General features: G+C 43.3%; 1 protein-coding gene across 5 annotated transcripts in view; it reads left to right on the forward strand.

Moving 5' to 3' along the window:
- FBXW10B (F-box and WD repeat domain containing 10B) overlaps window positions 1-21005 on the forward strand; it is a 49754-nt gene that overhangs the window by 21507 nt on the left and 7242 nt on the right. For 3 of the 5 annotated variants that reach the window (XM_004469012.4, XM_058283450.1, XM_071210310.1), the window contains 5 exons: window positions 5521-5642; window positions 10070-10218; window positions 12893-13035; window positions 17805-17963; window positions 20492-20769. In XM_004469012.4, the coding sequence (XP_004469069.1) occupies window positions 5521-5642; window positions 10070-10218; window positions 12893-13035; window positions 17805-17963; window positions 20492-20769 (851 nt within the window). The remainder of the gene's footprint in view (window positions 1-5520; window positions 5643-10069; window positions 10219-12892; window positions 13036-17804; window positions 17964-20491; window positions 20770-21005) is intronic. The other 2 variants (XM_004469014.5, XM_058283451.2) reach the window with 1 other exon arrangement.

The following is a 21005-nucleotide window of genomic DNA, read 5'->3' on the forward strand; positions in this document are numbered from 1 at the left end:
GTCTGAGCTGGGTGGGCTTGACAGGCTTCTCAAATATCACTTGACTGTAGATGTCTGTTTCTCAACCATCAAGTCAGTTCCATTGGTCTATGTGTCTGTCTTTATGCCAGTACTATGCTGTTTTTACCACTTTGGCAAGGGAATATGATTTAAAGTTCAGAAGTGAGAGTCCAACTCCAACTCCATATTCCCCTTTTTATGATGTTCCTGGCTATTTGGGACCCCATACCCTTCCAAATAAATTTGATAATCATGTTTTCCATTTATTTAAAAAATGCTGGGAAGCAGACTTGGCCCAATGGATAGGGCATCTGCCTACCACATGGGAGGTCCGCGGTTCAAAACCCGGACCTCCTTGACCCCTGTGGAGCTGGCCCATGAGCAGTGCTGATGCGCACAAGGAGAGCCGTGCCACACAGGGGTGTCCCCCGCATGGGGGAGCCCCACGTGCAAGGAGTGCGCCCCATAAGGAGAGCCGCCCTGCGGGAAAGAAAGTGCAGCCTGCCCAAGAATGGTGCCGCACACATAGAAAGCTGATAATAAATAAATAAATACAAATAAAAAATAAAAATAAAAATAAAAAATGCTTGTGGAATTTTTATTGGGATTGCACTGAATCTGTATATCAATTTGAATAGGATTGACATCTTAATGATATTTAGTTTTCCAATTCATGAGCATGGAACGTTCCGTCAATTATTTAGGTCTTTTTTGATATTTTAATAATGAGTTGTAATTTTCTGAATACAAGTGCTTTACATTATTGGTTAAGTTTATTCCTAAATATTTGATTCTTTTAGCCACTGTTATAAATGGAAGTTTTGTTCTTGACTTCCTCCTCAGATTGCACATTACTAGTGTCTTTTAAAGTCTATTTCATCTAATATAAGTATAGGTACTCTGGCTTTTTGTTTGTTTGTTTGTTACTGAATGCACAGAATTTTTCCAGCCTTTCACTTTCAATTTATTGGTATCCTTGAGTCTAAGGTGAGTCTCTTGCAGATAGCATATAGGTGGCTCTTATTTTCTTATCCATTCTGCAAGTCTGTGTCTTTTGATTGGGGAGTTCAATCCATTAACATTCAATGTTATTACTGTAAAGGCAGTTCTTATTTCACCCGTTTTGACCTTTGGGTTTTATCTATCATATTTTATTTTCACCACTCTTCTGAGATTTTTAGTTACTTTCACTGATATAATCTTCATTTCTAGACTGTCTTCCAAGCCTCTTTCTCCTGTCTTTTCTTTTCAGACTATAGCACACCCTTTAGTATTTCCTGCAAAGTCAGTCTCTTACTTACAAACGCTTTCAGTTTCTGTTCATCTGTGAATATTCTAAACTTACCCTTATTTTTGAAAGACAGTCTTGCTGGATATAAGATTCTTGGTTGGAAGTTTTTCTCTTGCAGTATTTTAAATATATCATACCACTGTCTTCTTACCTCCATGATTTCTGATGAGAAATTGGCACTTAATCTTATTTGGTATCCCTTATATGTTATGTATTGTTTTTCTCTTGCTGCTCTCAGATTCTCTCTTTGTCTTTGACATTTGACATTCTGATTACTGTGTGTCTCAGAGTTGGTCTATTCAGATTTTTTTGGATGGGAGTATATTGTACTTCTTGGACATGGATATCCCTGTCCTTCAATAGGGTTGGGAAATTTTCTACCTTTATTTCTTCAAATATTCCTTTGGCCTCTTTTCCCTTCTCTTCTCCTTCTGGAATACTCATGACACATATGTTTGCATGTCTCTTGCTATGGTTTAGTTCCCTGAGGACTTGTTCAATTTTTTCCATTCTTTTATTCATCTGTTATTTTGTGTGTTCGCTTTGAACACAATTTCTTCAAGCTCAACAATCCTTTCTTCTGCCTCCTCAAATATGCCATTATATGATTCCTGTGTATTTTAAATTTCATTTATTGTGCCTTTCATTCCCATAAGATCTGCTATTTTTCTATGTATACTTTCAAATTATTCTTTGTTGTTGTCCAGTGTCTTCTTAATATCCTTAATCTCTTCAGCCATCTCATTGAATTTATTAAGGAGATTTGTTTGAACATCTATGATTAGTTGTCTCAAACTCCTTTATGTCATCTGGAGGCCTAACTTGTTCCTTTAACTGGGCCATATCTTCCTGTTTCTTCGTGTGCATTGTAATTTTTTCTCAGTGTCTTGGCAACTGCCTTACTAGAATATTTATTCTGGGTGCAGTTTCTCTCTTTAGTTTAGGGCTTTCTTGCCCTTTCTCCCTTGCTGGTAGTGCAGTAGAAGTCAAGGATGTAGTTGGTGCTATTAGCTGTGTTGGCTCAAGCTGCCCACATTGTCCCATGGACCTGTGAAACTTCTTCAACCTTTCTCCTTTGCCAGGACAGGGACAGAAATACAACCATATGTAGTAGTCTAACTTGTGCAGGCCTAAACTCTACTTGCCTGGAGAGACTGATGAAACTTCATACCCCTTCCTACCCTGCCTGAGGCAGGAATTGAGCTGCAGGTGTTGGCAGCAGTCTATGCCATGTGTGTCCAAAATGACCACAATTACCCTGGTAGTCTTCTGACTATTCAGTCTGTGCCAGCGAAATGTACCTGCAGCTACCCGGAGAGGCTGGTGCAGGGCCTGCCAGCCTCCTCATTGCTAGAGGTGGGGCTAAAACCTAGGCTAGGACTGCAGTTCAATCTGGGAGAAATTAGCCAGTCTCTATTGTCACTGTGATTTTCAATCAACCTGGCTTCCCCCTATTCCGGGGGTGGAGTAAAAATGGTGGCTACCAGCCTCTTTCCAGCCTGGACAGGTTCAAACTTTAGCTGTTCTTAGGGTTATACTTCAGCCAGCTGAATTTACTAATCAGTAGCTGAAGTCAGTGGCGAACCATCTCTCCCTCCTCTGTTTTTGGGAAATGGAGCTTCCACTCACAGAACAGCTCCTTAGGTGGTGCAGAGTAGAATGACCCCCAGCCTTTGTGGCATGGCCTGTCTTTTTCCAGAGAGGCTGGTGCAGGTCCCTCCAGGTTCCTCCCTGCTGGAGGTGGGCCTGGGGCTTAGGCTCGAGCTACAATCTGATATGGATGGACTGAAGCCTGTCCCTACCATCACTGATTTTTTAGTCTGTCCTGCTTCCCCTCATCCCAGTGGCAGAGTTAAAATGACAGCTACCAGACTCTTTCTGACTTCGACAGGGTCAAACTTTAGCTGTTCTTAAGGTTATACTTTAGCCTGCTGAATTTACTCATCAGTAGCTGAAGTTGGTGCCCAACCATCTCTTCCTCCCCATTTTTGGGAAGTGGAGCTTTCAATCCAGCCGTGGAACCACTCCCGAGGCAGCTTGTGCTGCCAGTGGATGTTGGGCACTGGCTTTTGTGGCGTGGAGTGCTCTATTTATGAATCTTCTCTGCAGATGGGCAGTATCCTCCTTCCATTTGTTCAAGGATGTTGCAGGATGCTCTTCTGGTGTCTTGGAATCCCCAAATAGATGCTTTAGGTAGCTCTGGGTGATTAATAATTGTCCTGTAGCACAAGCTGACTCTAGCAATTCCTTACTCTGCCACCATCTTATTGGTTGTCCTGGAGAATTTTTTAGTACATGATGGTAGGGTGAGTTCTAGCCACTGTTAATTTTTATGTAACTTATCTATGGTATATAGTTTATGAGATTTTTTAATGTTTGTCAACTTTTCAAAAAACCTAATTATACTTTGATTAGGGTTGCATTGACTTTATAGATTAATTTGGGAAGAACATTCACTCAGATAATCTCCTTTGTTCTTAGTTTTCTTCACAAAGGCCTTGTGTGTGTGTGTGTATTCTCATTTAAGTTAATGCTTATACACCTTGTAATTTTTTTTGCTATTGTGAACGCTATCTTGTTTTTGTCTATATTTTCAAATTGGTTACTGCAGGTATAGTGAAATACTATTGATTTTTGCAGATTGGTCTTCTTTCCAGCAACCCACTAGCCTCTCATTTGTTCTAAAAATATATGTAGATGATCTTACCAACTGCAAATGTTGACAGTATAGATCATCCTTTCTAATACTTACATTGCTTTTTTTCTTTTTCTTTCCTTTGGCTAGAATTTCCAGTGCCATGTTAAGCAGTAGTAGGTGAAAGTGGGCATCTTTATCTTGTTCCCATTGTTAAAAGAAATAGATCTACAGTTTCCCCCTTAAGCATAATGCTTGCTATATGATTTTGGTTTTATAAGCATTACTAAACCCAGGAAGTTTTTTCTATTCCTTTTTCTAATAGTGTTCATCAAATTTCTTTTCTGTATAAATTAAGAAAATCAATATGGACACCTGGTCTACCATGTTTCTAGAAACAGAAATTCTAAGCATGCTTTTTTTCAGACCACTGGGGCATTGGTAAATGCACTGTGGGTGCAGAATAGGCTCTGACAAATTGTGGCACTGATAAAGCTGGAGGACCATTGGGAACAGTAGAAAGAAAAGCTTAACACATCCAAAGAAAAACAAAAGAAATATTTATAAATCATTTATTATGTGCCACGCCTCACAATAACCCTGTGAGATAAGTACCATTATTATCCCCTATTTATAGAACAGGAACTGGGTTGCAGAGTGTTTCAGTAACTTATCCACTATCATCCAGCTAAGTAAGTGATAGGCCTGGGATCAGTTCTTGTTTAGCCTGGCTCCAGACCCCTTATTGTAATGTTTCACTATGTCCCACTGCAAAGGCAGTCTTGCTGAAGTGGAAGTCTGTATCAGTGACAAAGGAGAGCCTGTAGGCAAGTTGTCCTATTTCAAAAACAGTGTGATTCATGTGTGTCCCTACAAATCTCTTAGATGTGCTTTAGAAATACACACAACAAATTTTAGATCTAAGTGACTATGGTAAAAATTGTTCTGTTGTTCTTGATTTGAACTGGTGCCATGTATTCTAGACCTGGTGGTCCTTCCAGAGACCTTTAATAAAATGCCAGCTAACATTGTCAAACATTTTCTATGTGTCCTTCACTGTTCCAGCCTTCTATGGATTAGTGCAGGGTTTCTCTACCTTGGCACTATTGACATTCAGTGCTGGAGAATTCTTTATTGCAGGATCTATCCTGTGCATTGTAGGATGTTTACAAGCATCCATGACCTTTACCTGCTAGATGTCAGTATATCACACCCCTCCCCACTTGTGACAACCAAAAATGTCTGCAGATGCTGCTAAATGTTCCTGGGTGGCAAAACCACCCGTTTGAGAATCACTGCACTAGTGTATTCCCTTCTTCACAAAATCCTATGCGGTAGCTATTATCATCATCTCCATTTTATCAATGAGGAAGCGAAGCTTACAGAGAAAATAAGTAAATAAGTAATTTTCCCTAAGTTTCACACCCAATAGGTGCTGTAGCTGGGATTCAAATTCAGAACTTTGACTCTCAAGTTTAACTGTGAACCTCTGCTGCCTTCCAGCTACCTGCCAACCTAAAAGATTTGTATACAGTGTGATGCTTTGGGCCCTCAGAAAAATCTCAAAACCATTTCTTTGGCCTGATTCCTACAGATACTGGGATATAAAAAGTGGGACTTGCACTCGAATCTTCAATGGCCACCAGGGCACCATCACTTGCATGGATTTATGTAAGAACAGGCTCGTGTCTGGAGCAAGAGATTGCCAGGTGAAAGGTGAGAAGGAAATGCTTTAAACATTCTAAGAAGTTTCCCCAAATTCATGTGTTGCCAAAATGATCATGGGAGAGTCTCAATTATATAGGCAGTCATTTACTCTTTCATCCATCCATCCATCTACCCATCCATCCCCCTATTCATTTAATCAGTATTTATTGAATAGCTACAATATGCAAGGCATTGTTAGGTACTAGGGATAAAAAAATGAATACGGTATGCTTTTTTTAGATACGGATTTTTTTATTTTCCGAAGAGGCTTGTAGGTTCATAACGGGGAGAGAGATGTAAGTATTGAATGAGGATGTAATAAATATACTTATGATAATAGCTGAAATGTATTGAGCTCTAACTTGATACAGTACTGTGATAGGTGTTTTACATCTATTTCTTATTTAACCCTAACAAAACCCCCTAAGGTAGATGCAGATGAGTAACCCGAAACTTAAAGAGAAAAATTACTTGCCCCAAATCACAGCTGCAAAGTGGTAGATTGGGGGTTTGAACCCAGACCATCTGGCTTTAAATCATGTGCACCCAATCATATGCAGAGTTCTAAGGGACCATAGAAATCAGAGTAAATTAGGAAAGCCCCACACATAGGATCCCATTTGAGCATGGTATTGAGAATGAGTAGTTTTACAGGCAGAGGAATGGGGGAACATAAGGCATTTCAAGCAAAGAGAACAGTACAAATGAAAGAACAGTGTATTCAGGGAATTACCTGTTGTCTGGTGTGGCTGGAGAGTAGCACTTGGTGTTGGAGATGAACCTGATAAGTTTGTTTGGGACCAGATTATACAAGGCCTTCTGTATTGTAATAGTCAGCCAAATGAGTGCTGATGCATGGTACCAGAAATCTGTTGGCTTTTTAAATGGGTTTTTATTTGGGGTAAAAGCTTACAGTTCAAGGCCCTAAAGAGTCCAGCTCAAGGTTGGTTTTTCACCCAAAGTCGTTTGCAAGACGGTGGGTGACCTCTGCCTGGTCTCTTCTTCCTTTTTCCCCTTAAGATTCCTTGGGCCCAGCTTCTTCTGATCTCAGCTGTAGGCTGTCATAGGGCTCAGCTGCTCTGTTCTCTTCAGCAGCAAACTGTCACGTGAATGACTTGTCTCTTCCATATCTATGGTGCTCCCTTCCTCTTTGTATCTCCTTCTGTGTGAATGTCCATTTATATAGCCCACCAAGGGGGCAGGGATTGACCCTGAGTCCCCCTAATGACATGGTTGAATCAAAACCCTAATCTTGATTTAATCAAGTAAATGTATAACCTCTGAATTTAATACAATCAAAGGGTATCATGCCCAGAAGAACAGACCAGTTTACAAAAATAATCTATATCTCTCTTTGAAATTCATAAATAATATCAAACTGCCACATGTATCATGGTAGGAGGTTGGACTTTATGATCTAAGACACAGGAAGCCATAAATACATCTTAAGCTGGGGATTGACATGATCAAACATGTAATTTAGAAGTCTAACTCTGGTGATAGTGTAGAGGAAGGATTTGAAGAGGGGTGGTCACTTGGAGGCAGGGAACCTCTGAGGACACATATTGGAGAACAGGCAAGTGTGAAAAACTCAGATGGATGTAAGCTTATAAAAAGAGTCTCTGACTGGAGGGAGATTTCTAAAGGAAGAAAAGGTAGGCGTTCACCACCAACTGGGCATAAAAAAGTGAGGGAAAAAGAGCAGGACGTAATAGCCAGAACTTTTAATTCAGGCCGGTGACTACACAGAAATGCCATTTACGGGAAATAGGGATTAGAGAGGAAGAGAAAGGTAGGGTAGGGATGGGGAAGGAGGTGATGAGTTCTATTTGGGAAAAGTTGAGTGTTGTAAGCAGAATAATGCTCTCCACCTCTATAGAGGTCCACCTCCTAACCCCTGGTACTTGTGAATATGTTTTCTTATATGGAAAAAGGGTTTTGCAAGTATAATTAAGATAAGGACCTTGAGATGGGGAGATTATCTGGGTGGGCACAGTGTAATTAGATGGGTCCTTAAAAGTGGAGAAACTTTCTTGGCTGTGATCAAAGGGAGCCTTGACTGTGAAAGAATGGCCAGAGAGATGCAACGTGGCTGGCTTTGAAGATGGAGAAAGGGATGTGGATGGCCTCTAGAACCTGGAAATGCAAGGAGAGCCTCTTGCTAACACTTTAGTTTTAGCCCAGTGAGGGCCATGTTGGACTTCTGTAAGAGAATATATATGTTCTCATTTAAGCCACTAAGTCAGGTAATTTTTCACAGCAGCAATAGGAAGCTAACACCTTGAGTATGATATTCCTGAGACCACCCAGGGGAGAATGTTCAGGAGGCATATTCAGGTGTGGATACACCAGTCTGAGGCTCCAGATATGTCAGTTGGGTAGTTGTCCATTATAATGAAAGATGGAAGCCATAGATGTAGGTGAGAGTCTTTCCCCAGAAAAGTAGAAGAGTGAAAAGGGAAGAGAAGCAAGGGACCTGGGAAACCCCGGCTTTGGTGGAGGAAGAAGACGTAGGAAAGACACTGAAGTAGGGTTACACATGCAGGGCTTTCTACCTCTTTGTCCTGCTTGACCTGACTGAGCCTCTAATTGCCATGATTACTTCAAGGATTGGATCAGAAAGGATGAAAATGGTCTGGGGGAGGGTTTCAAGATGGCGGGATGGACAAGGCCTCCATGTCTGCTTGGACATTCTCACGAACAACTCTGCAGGGCAGGAAGCCAAGGAGGCCCTCACCCCAGACGTAAAATTTAAGGGGGCACCAACACTCTCTATAATCAAGATAAACATTTTAATGCAATATTTAAAAAATAAAAATTAATGCAAATCGCCCTCGATGAACAAAGTATCTCTGGCCTCAGCTTAACCTTGGCCCTGGCCACCAGCCTGCTTGCTTCCCCTGGGCTCTCCCTACCTGCCAGTGTTACCATCACAGAATGAGAAATGAGATAAGTAGAGATCTGAAGAGTAACCCCATACACATGCTTTTTAAATTCATTAAACCAGGGCACCTTACCAGTGAATCTTGCAATTCACCTTTCAATTCTCTTATTGCTAACTTGACAAAAGGGCCAACATGTATAAGGAATAAATAAAGAAAAACATATTTACACAGCAGGGTTAGCCTGGTGTAATTAGTTAAGAGCATGGCTTCTGGAGTCAGACTCCTCGGATTCCAAACTCAGTTCTGCCTTCAGCATCTGTGCAATCTGGAGCAGATTACTGAACATCTTTTTGCCTCAGTTTCCTCAGCTGTAATGTGGGGAATAATAGTGGTAGCTGTATTAATTCATTATCTTTACAAGACAAAGCATATAAAGCCCTTTGAATTGTACCTAGCTCCTTTTTAGTGCTATGCAAGTATCAGCTGTTATTATCATTTTGTCTTAGGCTACTGTTTTAGTTTCTTGGCTGTTAAGATAAATGCCATGCAATGGGTTGGCCTAAATAACAGGAATTTATGGGCTCATGGTTTTGAGGCTAGAAGTAAAAAATCAAGGCATCACTAAGGCGATGCTTTCTGCCAGAAGACTGTGGCGCTCTGAGGCTGGCTGCTGGTGATCCTTGGTCCCTGGCTTTTCTGTCACATGACAATGCACATGGTGGCTTCCCCTGGCTTCTCCTCTGGGTTTCGTTGACTTCTAGCTTTTGGCTGCTCCCCGTGGCTTTCTCCTCTGAGGTCTTCTCTTATAAGACTCCTGGCAATAGGATCACGATTTATCCTAATTGAGTTGGGCCATACCTTAGCTGAGGCAACCTCATTAAAATGCCCTCTTCACAAGGGCTCACACGCCCAGGGATGGGTTCAGTTTAAGAACATGTGTTTCTGGGGTACATAGCTCCAAGCCACCATAGCTACTCATTCTTTTGCCTGAGGAAAAAGATACTTTAGAGGCTGATGAAGCAGACTGTAATGTCCCCAACCCTGAATCTGTAATGCCTTCTTTCAACAATTTCTTTTACCTCTGCTCTCCCACCCACTCACCCAATCTCACGGCCATCCTATGCCTATGGTATGCTCGTGCTTGCTCTACCCGAGTCTATGTGGGAGCAACATTAAATCCACCCCTGTGACAATTTCTCCATTAATAAAAGCCAAAAGTCATGCACAGAAATATTTTAAAATATAAATAAGGAGAGAAGGCTTTCTTTTCAGGGGAAATAGAAGGTGTGGCTCAGGAGAATAGCATCTGAAGTCTACTCAACAGCAGCAATGCTCAGGCTTGAGGAAGAGGTTTGCTGGAGATGAGCTGCCCAGCACTTGGACCCCAAGGTCATGTGCATTGCCCTGTGCCAGGGTCAGAGGAGCTGTTGCTGACCCTGCAGGGTGGTGGGCATGACTGGCCTTTGCTTCTGTGCCAGGGAGCAGAACTCAAGCGTAACCCACCCTCCCCTTCCTTCTCCCTCCCCCTACCTCTCTCCCTCTCCTCTGCAGTATGGGATGTGGAGACAGGGAAGTGCTTGAAGACATTTAAACACAAAGACCCCATCTTGGCCACCAGGATCAATGACACTTACATTGTGAGCAGCTGTGAGCGAGGGATCATCAAAGTGTGGCACCTGGCCACGGCCCAGCTGGTGAAGGTGAGAAGCATCGGGGCCATGGGGGAGGCACCTGGCCATGGCCCACCTGGTAAAGGTGAGAGGCAGTGGACCGTGGGGGGAGAGGGGCACCTGGCCACAGCCCAGCTGGTGAAGGTGAGAGGTAGTGGGCACTCATACTGGAAGATGGAGGAGATGGATCTCTCCCCAGTCCACACTAGAGCAACTGAGTTATGGGAAACAAATGGGCGGTCCTGAGGAGCTAGGGGAAGGCCGCCAAAGAAGGGCCTTCTGAATGGGTGGAGGGCAGGGTCCCCGCCACTCACATGTTGCCCATATTGGCATGAGGTGGTAGAGGAAGGCCATGGTCTGACTCGGTACCATAGAGGGGCCTCGGGGACTTTTAACAGCACCCAAGGTAAAGTACCCTTTTCTCTTCCAGAATAATCCATCTTGGTGCTGAAATGGGTTAAGGAAAGGAACAAAGCTGCCTCGTTGTTTTTCCTCCTTACTCTTTGGGGAGGAGAGAACATGGGCGGTTTTGAAAGGGTCTGAATGTTCACCGAAAGATGGTCTTGCTGAACCTGAGGATTCACCCCTGGTCCTTGTGGGTGATGCGAAGACATTGCTTGGGCCAGGAACAAAAGACCAAAGGAGAAATTGCTGGCCTGGCTTGTGAAATTGTTTCTACCTATTGCACTGTCATGTGACCTAACCAGGAGGGTCAGGCCCAGGGGTACCCCAGGTGCCCTCCCAGGTTCTGACAAGGAGTTGGGGGTTGAATACTCTAAATCCTTCCATTTCTGGCCCTGCCTGGTGCTCCAGGAAGATGGGGCCTGCCCCAGCCACAGAACTTCCAGGAGGAAGGCCTCCACCTGCTTACAATCCTTATGTGAGGAGAAAGCTCTAGGGAGAGGGCGGCACAACTCTGCTGGTCATTATCATCTTTTTTTTTTTTTTAATTTTACTGCAGTAAACCCCAAATTTCCCATTGTAACCACTGCCAAGGACACAATTCAGTAGTATTAATTACCTTCACGATGTTGTGCTACCGTTACCACCATCCATCAGTGAGACTTTGCACGACCCCTATCTTAATTCGCCACAGGCCAATGGATGTAAAGTACCAGAAATAGGTTGGGTGTTATAAAGAGGATTTATTTGGGGTAAAAGTTGACAGTTCTGAGGCCATGAAATATCCAAATCAAGGCCTTAGCAGAGACGCTTTCTCAGGGTCCTGCCACGTGGCTAAGCCAGCTGGCCGCCGATCTCTGCCGAGGTCTCTGCCTTTCCCTGCAGCATCTACTGTCTCTTGGAACTCAGCTGAGGACAGCCAGGCCTACGGCTTGTCTCTTTCCAGCCTTCTCTCTCAGTCTCAGGGCTTCTCTGCCTTCCTGCAGCTGTAGGCGAACCTGACATCCTCTCTCACATGGCAGGATCAAATCTGGTAGCTTCCCTTTTTCCCTGTGTCTCCATTTTCATCAGACCCAGCAAGAGGGCAGAGACCCAAGCTGGCTCACACCTCACTGATGTAGTCCAATCAAAAGGTCCCCAGCCCACAGGTGTAGGTTAGTTTGAAAACATAATCTTTTCCTTTTTTTTGGTGGGGGGATTCATAAAATAACATCACACTGTCGCAACCCCAAACAGAAATCCTGGAATGCAATAATTTCCCATTCCTCCTTCCCCAGCCTCTACTAATCTGTAATCTACCATCTGTTTCTATGAATTTGTTTATTCTAGGCATTACAGTTAAGGGAAATTATACAATATTTGTCCTTTTGTGACTGGCTTATTTCACTCAACATGATGTTTTCTAGGTTTATTCATGTCGTCACATGTGTCCGAACTTCTTTCTTTTTCACAGCTGAAAAATACTCCATTGTGTGTATACACCACATTCTGTTGATCCATTCATCTGTGGTTGGACACTGAGTTGCTTCCACCTTTTGGCTATTGTGAATATGCTGTTGTGAACTTGGCGTGCAAGTACCTGTTCAAGTTCCTGCTCTCAATTCTTTTGGGTACACACCTCCACCCATCTTCTCTGAGCAAAAGTATGATCAGCTCAGGTGAATGGCAAGTGAATGGCAGACATAGACTGAAGGCTTTGAGATTCATCTAAAGAAGGCTCCAGGAAAAGGATGTGGCTCAAGGGATAGGGCTTCCGCCTACCCTATGGGAGGAGCTGGGTTGGATTCGTGGGGCCTCCCGGTGAAAAAGAAGAAGAGGAAGAGTGCCTGCATGGTGAGCCAGTGCCTGTGTGGCAAGCCAGTGCCCATGTGGCCAGCTGAGTGCCCACGCGGTGAGAGTGCCCATGTGGCGAGCCAGTGCCTATGCAAGATCACACAGCAAGAGGATGACACAACAAAAGAGAGAAGAAGGGGACAGTCAAGGTAAAGCACAGCAGAAACCAGGAACCAGGGTCAGAGCTCCCCAACATCGAATCCTGGTGAATCTTAGAGGAGAAAAAATGAGAAGACGACAAAAAAGAGAAATAGATACAGAAGATCACACAGCAAATGGATACAGACAGCAAAAACAGCAGGGTGGGGTAGGGGGAGGGGAAGGGGAAAGAAAATAAATGCATAAATAAATAAATCTCGAAAAAAAGAAGGTGCCAAAACATATATAAAATAAAATAAAAAATAAAGAAAGCTCCAGCTTTAGCCCCTGAGTCAAAGGCAGGCTGAAACAGTGGCATCTTCTTTTGCAGACTCTCAATGGCCATGAAGGGGCGGTGAAGTGCCTGTGCTTTGACCAGTGGCATCTCCTCTCGGGAAGTGTTGACGGGCTGGTCATGGCCTGGAGCATGGTGGGGAAGTACGAGCGATGCCTAATGGCCTTCAAGCATCCAAAGTAGGTGCCGAGGGAGCCTGGACTGGCGACCTCAGTCCTCTTTTCCCTTTCCCATCAGAGCTAGACTGGAATCCCTTCTGCTCTCTGCTCTTCACCCACTTCTAGTTTCCTCCTCTTCCACCTGTTACTCCATTTCCCTAGCCCCACCATCTCTCCCCAGCATTCCCTCTCCCACCCTCACTTATTTCTCTTGAAAAATCATAACAGATGTGGATTTTGAGAAATTAGTGAAACTGTATACTTATGATGCAAGTGATAAATTCATATCTCTGATCTTCCAAACTTATAAATATTGGCAAAACCATTCCAAATAATGACCTTTCTTGTAAATTTAAACTTCTTGGACTTGGTCTTTATCTCAGTAAGTTCATGTTCACAAAAGCTTGCATTACCTAAGTACAGAGGTTTAAAAATAACCCTGGACTTAAAAGAAAAGCTTACTTAAAGGCCTTTGGGATAGGTTCCATTCCAGGCCAGCAAATGGATTTCATTTTTATATACCAGTCCCAATTTAGTGGTGGAGGCTTCTTGGAGCCAATTATGTATTCTGAGGTCATCTCTGGGCTGATTTAGAAAGGATATTGTGGTCAGTCAATGTCTGCTGTGGTTGAGGGTTTAACAGAATGCTCTAGACACTCCTGTACTCCATGAATAGTGCTTGTTCCCTTGAGCGCATTATAAAAATGTCCAGGAAACTAAATTGTATCCTTATGGACAAAAAGAATAAATGGAAATTCTGGAGGATCTAGCAGGGAACAGTTATTTAGTAAGATATGGTCCTAGATATCCTTGTCCCCTCATAGGAGCCTGTTAAGCAGCACACTGGCTTAGTGGAGGTGTAAGGGAAAGTGGGTGTATATGTGTATTTTCTGTCTGTGGCAAATGACAGATAGGTGTCAGAAGGGCCTGTTTTCAGTGATTCTACCTAGCTCTGAGATGATGAGCAGTAAACTTCTTAGCATGTCATCTACATTATTGAGACTGGACCTCAAAGAGGGAGTCGGACTTTAGGATGTGACCCAAAAATTGTAATGATACATCTTTCAGACCTGAAGGTCCAGAGGGCAGACTGATGTGGACTGAACTGGGCACCTCAGCTGAGACATGCTCTTGGCCTTGCTCCACATTCTGGGGTATGTGACCCCATTTGTGAATGAGATCTCTTCAAGGTGTGACTTCAGTTAAGGTGTGGCCCAGCTGAATCGGGTTGGGCTTTCATCTGGATTTCTGGAGTCCTTTATGAGCAGAGTGAAAGTCAGATGGAGAGAGAAGCCCCAGGAGCTGGAAGTCAATGGAACCTGGAGGAGAAAGGAGAGCACATCACCATGTGCACTGCCATGTGACAGAAAAGCCATGCACCAAGGATCACAAGCAGCCAGCCCCAGAATACTACAGTCTTGCAGGAGAAAGTACTGGCTCACTGATGCCTCAGTTTTGGACTTCTCTTGGCCTCACAACTGTGAACCCATAAGTTCCTGTTCCTTAAGTCAACGCATTGCATGGTATTTGCTTTTGCAGCCAGGAAACTAAAACGTCCTCCCTCCCCAGGGTTTCTCGTTATTGATGCTTGTTGTAGTGGTTCTTGTTTGTTTGGTGACTTTTCTCAACTAATTCTGTAACGTCTGTATTCTTTGTCTTGTGTGGCCACTGAAGTCTCTCCCTTCCTTTAACTTGGTGGTGACCTAATGATTAGAGAGAGATTTTCTTGAAGAGCTGGGGCCAAAATATCTCCCAGTCTTTATCAAGGGGCTCCATATGCCTACTGAAGCAAGTGTTCAGTACTCAGCCTGGCTGTTTACCACTCTACCTTAGCCTTCACTTCCTGCTAGTGCAGAGAATCAGCTAGGGGTGAAAGTTTAGGGTCTTCTCAGGTCCTTCCTGGGCATGCTCACATCCCTCAGTGTGTGTGGTCATCTAGATTCCAGGAACATGCCTGAGCTCTTCAAAGCCTTATGTACATCTCATTCCCTAGCCTTTCCTCCAAAGCTGTTTGGGTAGTTGTTTGTTTCCTAGGCTGCTAAAGCAAATGCCATGAAGTGAGTCAGGTTAAGCCATGGGAATTTATTTGCTCATGGCTTGAGGCTAGGAAGAAGTCCAAATCAAGGTGTCATCAAGGTGATGATTTTAACCTGAATGCTGTGGTATTTTGGGGTCATCCGCCAGCGATTCTTGACAAGCTCTAAGGAGTTTGTCACATGGCAAGGCATATGGTGGCATCTCCTGGTTTCTCCCTTTTCATCTGCATTCTCTTGATATTCAGTTTCTTGCTTCCTGTGGCTTTCTCTCTGTGTCTGAATTTCATTCCACATTTGAAGGACTCCAATAATAGGAATAAGACCATCCTGATTGGTCTGGGACACGCAAACCTTAACTGAAGTAACTTCATCAAAAGGTCCTACCTACAATGGATTCACACCCATGGGAATGGATTAAATTTAAGAGCATGTTTTTTCTAGGGTACATACAGCTCCAAGCACTGCAGAAGCATACTGATTGCCTCAACGGTATCTGTTGCCTCAGGCAGCGGCAAATAAAACATTTGCTTGTCAACTTTTCCCTAAAAATGCCTCCGAGGTAACATCTTTAGCACTGGGTGAGTTCTTAGTCAAACAAAATAAGGACAAGCCTTTTGAGATGGTTTTCCAAGAAGCCACCAGGCAGGCCAAACAATTCTTCATGAATGAGGTCCGTTCAATTCCCTCCTTCTGGTACCAGGAATATGGGCTATTTTCAGGATTACCTCCAGGCTGGGGAGTAGGGAATGGAACTAGGGTAAGTTAAATTGCCACAAACTTGCTCTTCTTACTGAGTTTCCACCATTTTTTTGAATGAGTGCTCCCTGAGTTGCTGCAAGGCTTTGGTTAACTTCCAGAGTTCTGAAAATTTGATTCTGTTTTTTTTTTCATTGCTTTAATGGAGGGGTGGAATTTTGGTGTTTCCTACTCCACCATTTTCACTGATATCACTCCCTGTAGTGTCTTTTGATGAAGAAGGTAAGAAGGAGACAGATGATTTATTTCTAGGACAGAGATAAACCCTGAAGGGAGACTGGGCTATACCAAGATCATCATAGTCACAATTGCGCCAGGTACTGGGCTAAATTTTTTACATATCTTAATTAACTGCATCCTTATAGCAACCCAGTGAGACAGAAATTACTATTCCCATTACACAGAGGAGAAAGCTGAAGACTGGACAGTTATTTTCTGAAGGTTATCTGTCCACTAAGTGGTGCAGTCAGGTTTTGAGCCAGATTTTTTATCCCAAAGCCCATGCTTTTAATCACTAGGCTATAATGGAATAGACTGAACTACCACATGTATACTGAGATGTATAGGCCCAGATCAGCAAGATAAAAAGAAATACCCAAAGTGGCAAACCCTTCTACTGCACTGCCCCTTGGTGGGATTACCCAATAGGCAGACTAAAATGTGCTTAGGACACCAACCACAGTGTTACAGTCTATCCTGGAAAAAAGAGAACTTCGTTGGACTTTTTCATTACACTCATTTTACACTTTAGTTTTATTTATTTATTTAAATTTATGTTTGGATCACATGATGAGGGGTTCAAGCCTCACTGGCCTCTTTGCTAGTCTCTGAACCTGCCAAGTAGGCTCCTGCCTTTCAGGGTCTTTGTTATTTCCGTTTCGTTAGTGAGAAGGGCCTTACAAAGTCGTCACGTGGCCTTGTGATCTGATCAAGGCTAAGGCCAAATGGCATTGCAGCAATGACCATACCCTGAAAACACAAGCAGACACCCACTTTTTCAACCAATATTGATCAATGGACTTTTGTGGGCTGAACACTGTGTTAAGTCCTGGACATGCATACCTGAAATGTGTGAATGGGGCTGGAGGGGAAGAGGCAGGACGATGGAGTCAAGAGATGGTTTTAGGGAGGAGGTAGCATGTGAGCTATACCTTGGATGGACTTGGATAGGTACAGATGACAGGGGATTGATGGACTTACATAGCCTATAGGATCTAACAAATCAGTGGCATCAAATCCAACTTTTCAACATCATTATCAGCAATGGGGGTAATTATAGTTATCAGACTTGAATATTCAACATATTGGGAATCCCACTTGGATCCAACTTGTAGGGAAGATTTGTTGGAATTGTCTATTTAGCTCTTCTCCTCTCCCCTCCCTTTTCCTACTGGTAATCTCAAAGGACCCTCATACATCTCATTTTAGGATACAATTTTCCTTAAGCACATTTCTACTAAAAGAATGAAGGCCACTAATTTAAGATAAAGAAACTGCTTGAACACAAGTTTTTTGTTTTTGTTTTTGTTTTTGCTTCTTATTATCATTGTCCCTTCTGGTTTAAATTTTTTTTTTATATAATACTACTATTTTAAAAGGGATCAAACATTAAATACTTCTCAGTACGTCTTTTGCAGAAGGCATACGCTAGGAATCAAGCTGCAAGAGAAAAACATGAACATCTCCATCTCAGACACCTCCCCCCCCGAAAAAACAAAAACAAAAACAGATCTGCACCACAAGCCTTTCTGTTGTGCCTCCCGTGGCACTGGGACCAAATTGCAGGAAAAAAATAACTGCAGTGCCGGACAAGGTAGTACTGTGACGTCTTGAGGGCTTACGGTTTACATCCCAAATTGTAAAATGTCAGCAAACGTCACTTTAAGGACAATTACAACCACTGCTTCCCAATCACGCACCCCAAAAGTACCCTAAGCTACAAACAAACCCCGCCATTCACCAGGAGACAGAACTTGTCTGTCGCTCTGTTCCCTTTAGGGAGGTGCTCCACGTGTCCCTTCTCTTCCTCCGGGTGATCAGCGCCTGCGCAGATGGCAAGATCCGCATTTACAATTTCTTAAACGGGAACTGCCTGAAGGTGATGAAAGCCAATGGCAGAGGTGACCCTGTGCTGTCCTTCTTTATTCAGGGCAACAGGTGGGTGGTAGGTGTGGAGGTCAGAAACATGGGAAATTTTGTTTCAGATGTTTTCTTTTTTTCTCCTCTGGATTTGCTGAGAGCAGGACAGAGCAGGCAGCCCTTCGCTCTGATTTTGTCCGCGGCGGGAGAAGAGTCCTGTGTAGGGCTAGTTGAGCTTCCATAAAACTTAGCATTGGGGGAGCAATCAGAGTTCATTTGGACTCTTAATTCATTCCGGGTGGTCCGATGATGCATGGGGGAGAGGGGTGGGGGAGGGGAGTGGGAGAGGGGGGGAAGGGTATAAAAACGAATGCAATTCTTCTCTGATTGCAAAGACCACAGCTCTGCATATGGGCCGCCGGGATCATGCCTTCAGCGGCCTGCTACCTCCACGGGCCGGCTCATATGCCCGGATTTTGGGGGGCAAGGGAATGGCAGTAGCAGGGGGTCCAGTGGGGAGAGCCGAGCAGCTGAATCACAGAAACCAGTTCCATGACTGAACTAATGGTGTAATGAATTAGTTTGTTATATGCTAGGGTCAGGGTGATCGTGTATATAACATATAACATAATAATGATTCGCACACTGTGCTCGTTCCACGCCAGGTGATAGTAGGTGAAAATAATCAAATAGAATTAACTTGTCATTCTACCACGGACTCCCTTGAGACATCCTTTAATCTCCCTAAACCATATTGCCTTCCTTTTAATGAAACTTAATGAATACCCTATACCATTTGAAGGGGGTGGTGGAATAAGGCTCAATAAATTAACCCCATTCAGTTACAAATAATAAAGCTGTTACAAATCAGCTCTGATCTTTTTCTCACTCACAACATCCAAAAGAGAGATGATTTCCTTCGGGCTTGAGTAAAAATAAGTCTGAAAGGGATTTCTTATTAGAAAGATTCCCCAAATTCCATTTCAGTGTTTCCAACCCAAATAGTCACTTTCATACAGAGATTACGCTATCAAAGTCTCCAAATGGTAGCCTTTTGGAGCTGAAGGGAAACTCCACCTATTATTACAATTTCTTGCCCATAGTCATGGTGTCCCAGGCAGAGGGGGAGAAAGCAGGTTGCTCTGTGAATGCTGTGAACCCAGAAACCAATGGGTTGGGCATGGGTAGACAGCCCAGGTTGGGAGGCCCTTTATCTACCAGGGATTAAAAGTGGAGATTGAGGAAGGTAGAACTCATCCTGCTTTACAAAGTGCAAATGTTCTGTCTAAACCTAGAGTACACGCAGAGACACTAGGGGGATGGCGTGAAGAGGCAGGGGAGCAGGAGGGGCAGGGAGAGAGGAAGAGAGCTTCCCTTGTCCCTGTCACAGCACCCTTGGGTTTGGATTCTGTGCTTCAAGGAAAAAAAGTATGCATTTCAAGACGTGTGTGTAGAATGCTTAAGCTTTCTGCTTGGCATACCCTCAGTACTTGACACCCACTCAGGAAGTCACATTCACTTAAAATATTTTAAATAAAATTTTATTGAAGTATACCATACATACATGCATATACATAAACAATAAGTGCATAGTAAAAGCTGTGAACTTACACAACAAACATGCATACCATCATACAGGGCTCCCATGCATCACCCCACCACCCACATCATACATTGTTGTGAAACGTCAAAATAATACTTCCCAACTCACCTGATTATTAACATCCTATATTAATATTATATATTTGTTATAGTTCATGAGAGAACGTTCTTTTATTTGTCCTCTTAACCACAGTCCTTCTTCTAGCACTTGATTCTCTGCTAAAAAGATTCCCATGCTTTGTACAATCCATTCAAAGTGTGGCTCTCATTCTCATCAGAGAGTTGTGCTGTCACCACTTCAGTCAATTTTAGAATGTTTCATTGCTCCAGAAGGAAAAATCCCATACCCCCTTTTACCATCCTATTGTCATCCCTTAGAACTGATATATCTTCTTTGCCATTGCTGCAAAAATATTGCAATATTACTGTTAACTATCATCCATAGGTTAGGTGTAATTTTTCCTTGTATTGCCATATCAAATACATTAAAAATTTTTTTTTTTTGAGGTACCTGGGGCTGGGGATTGAACCCGGGACCTTGTATGTGGGAAGCTGGCACTCAACCAAGCCACATCAGCTTCTCTGAGTTAGTTTTATTATTTGTTTTGCTTGTTGCTTTTTTTTTTTCAGGAGGCACTGGAAACTGAACCCGGGGCTTCCAATGGGGCAGGTGGGCGCTCAACTGCTTGAGTTGCATCCACTGCCATTTAAAAATATTTTAACTTGAGAGGAGAAGCAATCTGACTGCCCTGTTCACATTAATTTATTTATTAAAAAAAAAACAAAACAGGGCTAACCTGCTGCCTGCTCTGACACCTTTCACTGCTCTAGCCCTCCAGCACTCACCCTTTACCACCCTGTTTGTGCATATGGTCACTACCTGTGCTCCATGCCCTTGGCCTGAGGACGTGGATGGGAAAATAATTCAAATGCATCCTCTGGAAGCTGGGCAGTGGTGGCCTCCATTCTCCTTCAGATGACAATCTTCATTGTTTTGGTTCCAGGATGGTGATCAACACAGAGAGCAATATTATCATGTTCCAGTTTGAAAACATAAAGTGGCAGTACTCTCCAGACCGGAGTAAATTAAAGAAGAGCAAGGATAAGGAAAAAGAGGAGGACAAGGAAGAGAATGAGCTCACTGATATTCCCTCTAAGTCCAGCACTCTGGTTCATAGCCTAAAGGAATCTGTCTCCAGTAAACAAAATGTGGCCCAGGAAGCCTTACCAAGCAAACCCCACAAGTCTCGCGTTCTCCTGAAAGTAGCCACCGTACCCATAGGTAAAACAGTTAAATGCCAGCCAAGTTCAGTGGTAATGGGTGGAGCAGGTCCAGGGATGGTGGCGGCGAATAATTTCTGTGGAATAATTCGGCCAATGGTTTCATGAGGATGTAAGTCCTAACCTTTGGGGAAGGCAGAAGCTCTTCTCTTTAATCTGCCATACAAGGAGGTAGACCATGAGATGGAATGTCCTGGTTTCCAAGGCCTAGCTTTTCAAACTTACTAGAATCTTTGC

The sequence above is a fragment of the Dasypus novemcinctus genome, chromosome 21, assembly GCF_030445035.2.
Source record: "Dasypus novemcinctus isolate mDasNov1 chromosome 21, mDasNov1.1.hap2, whole genome shotgun sequence".
Classification (NCBI taxonomy): Eukaryota; Metazoa; Chordata; class Mammalia; order Cingulata; family Dasypodidae; genus Dasypus; species Dasypus novemcinctus.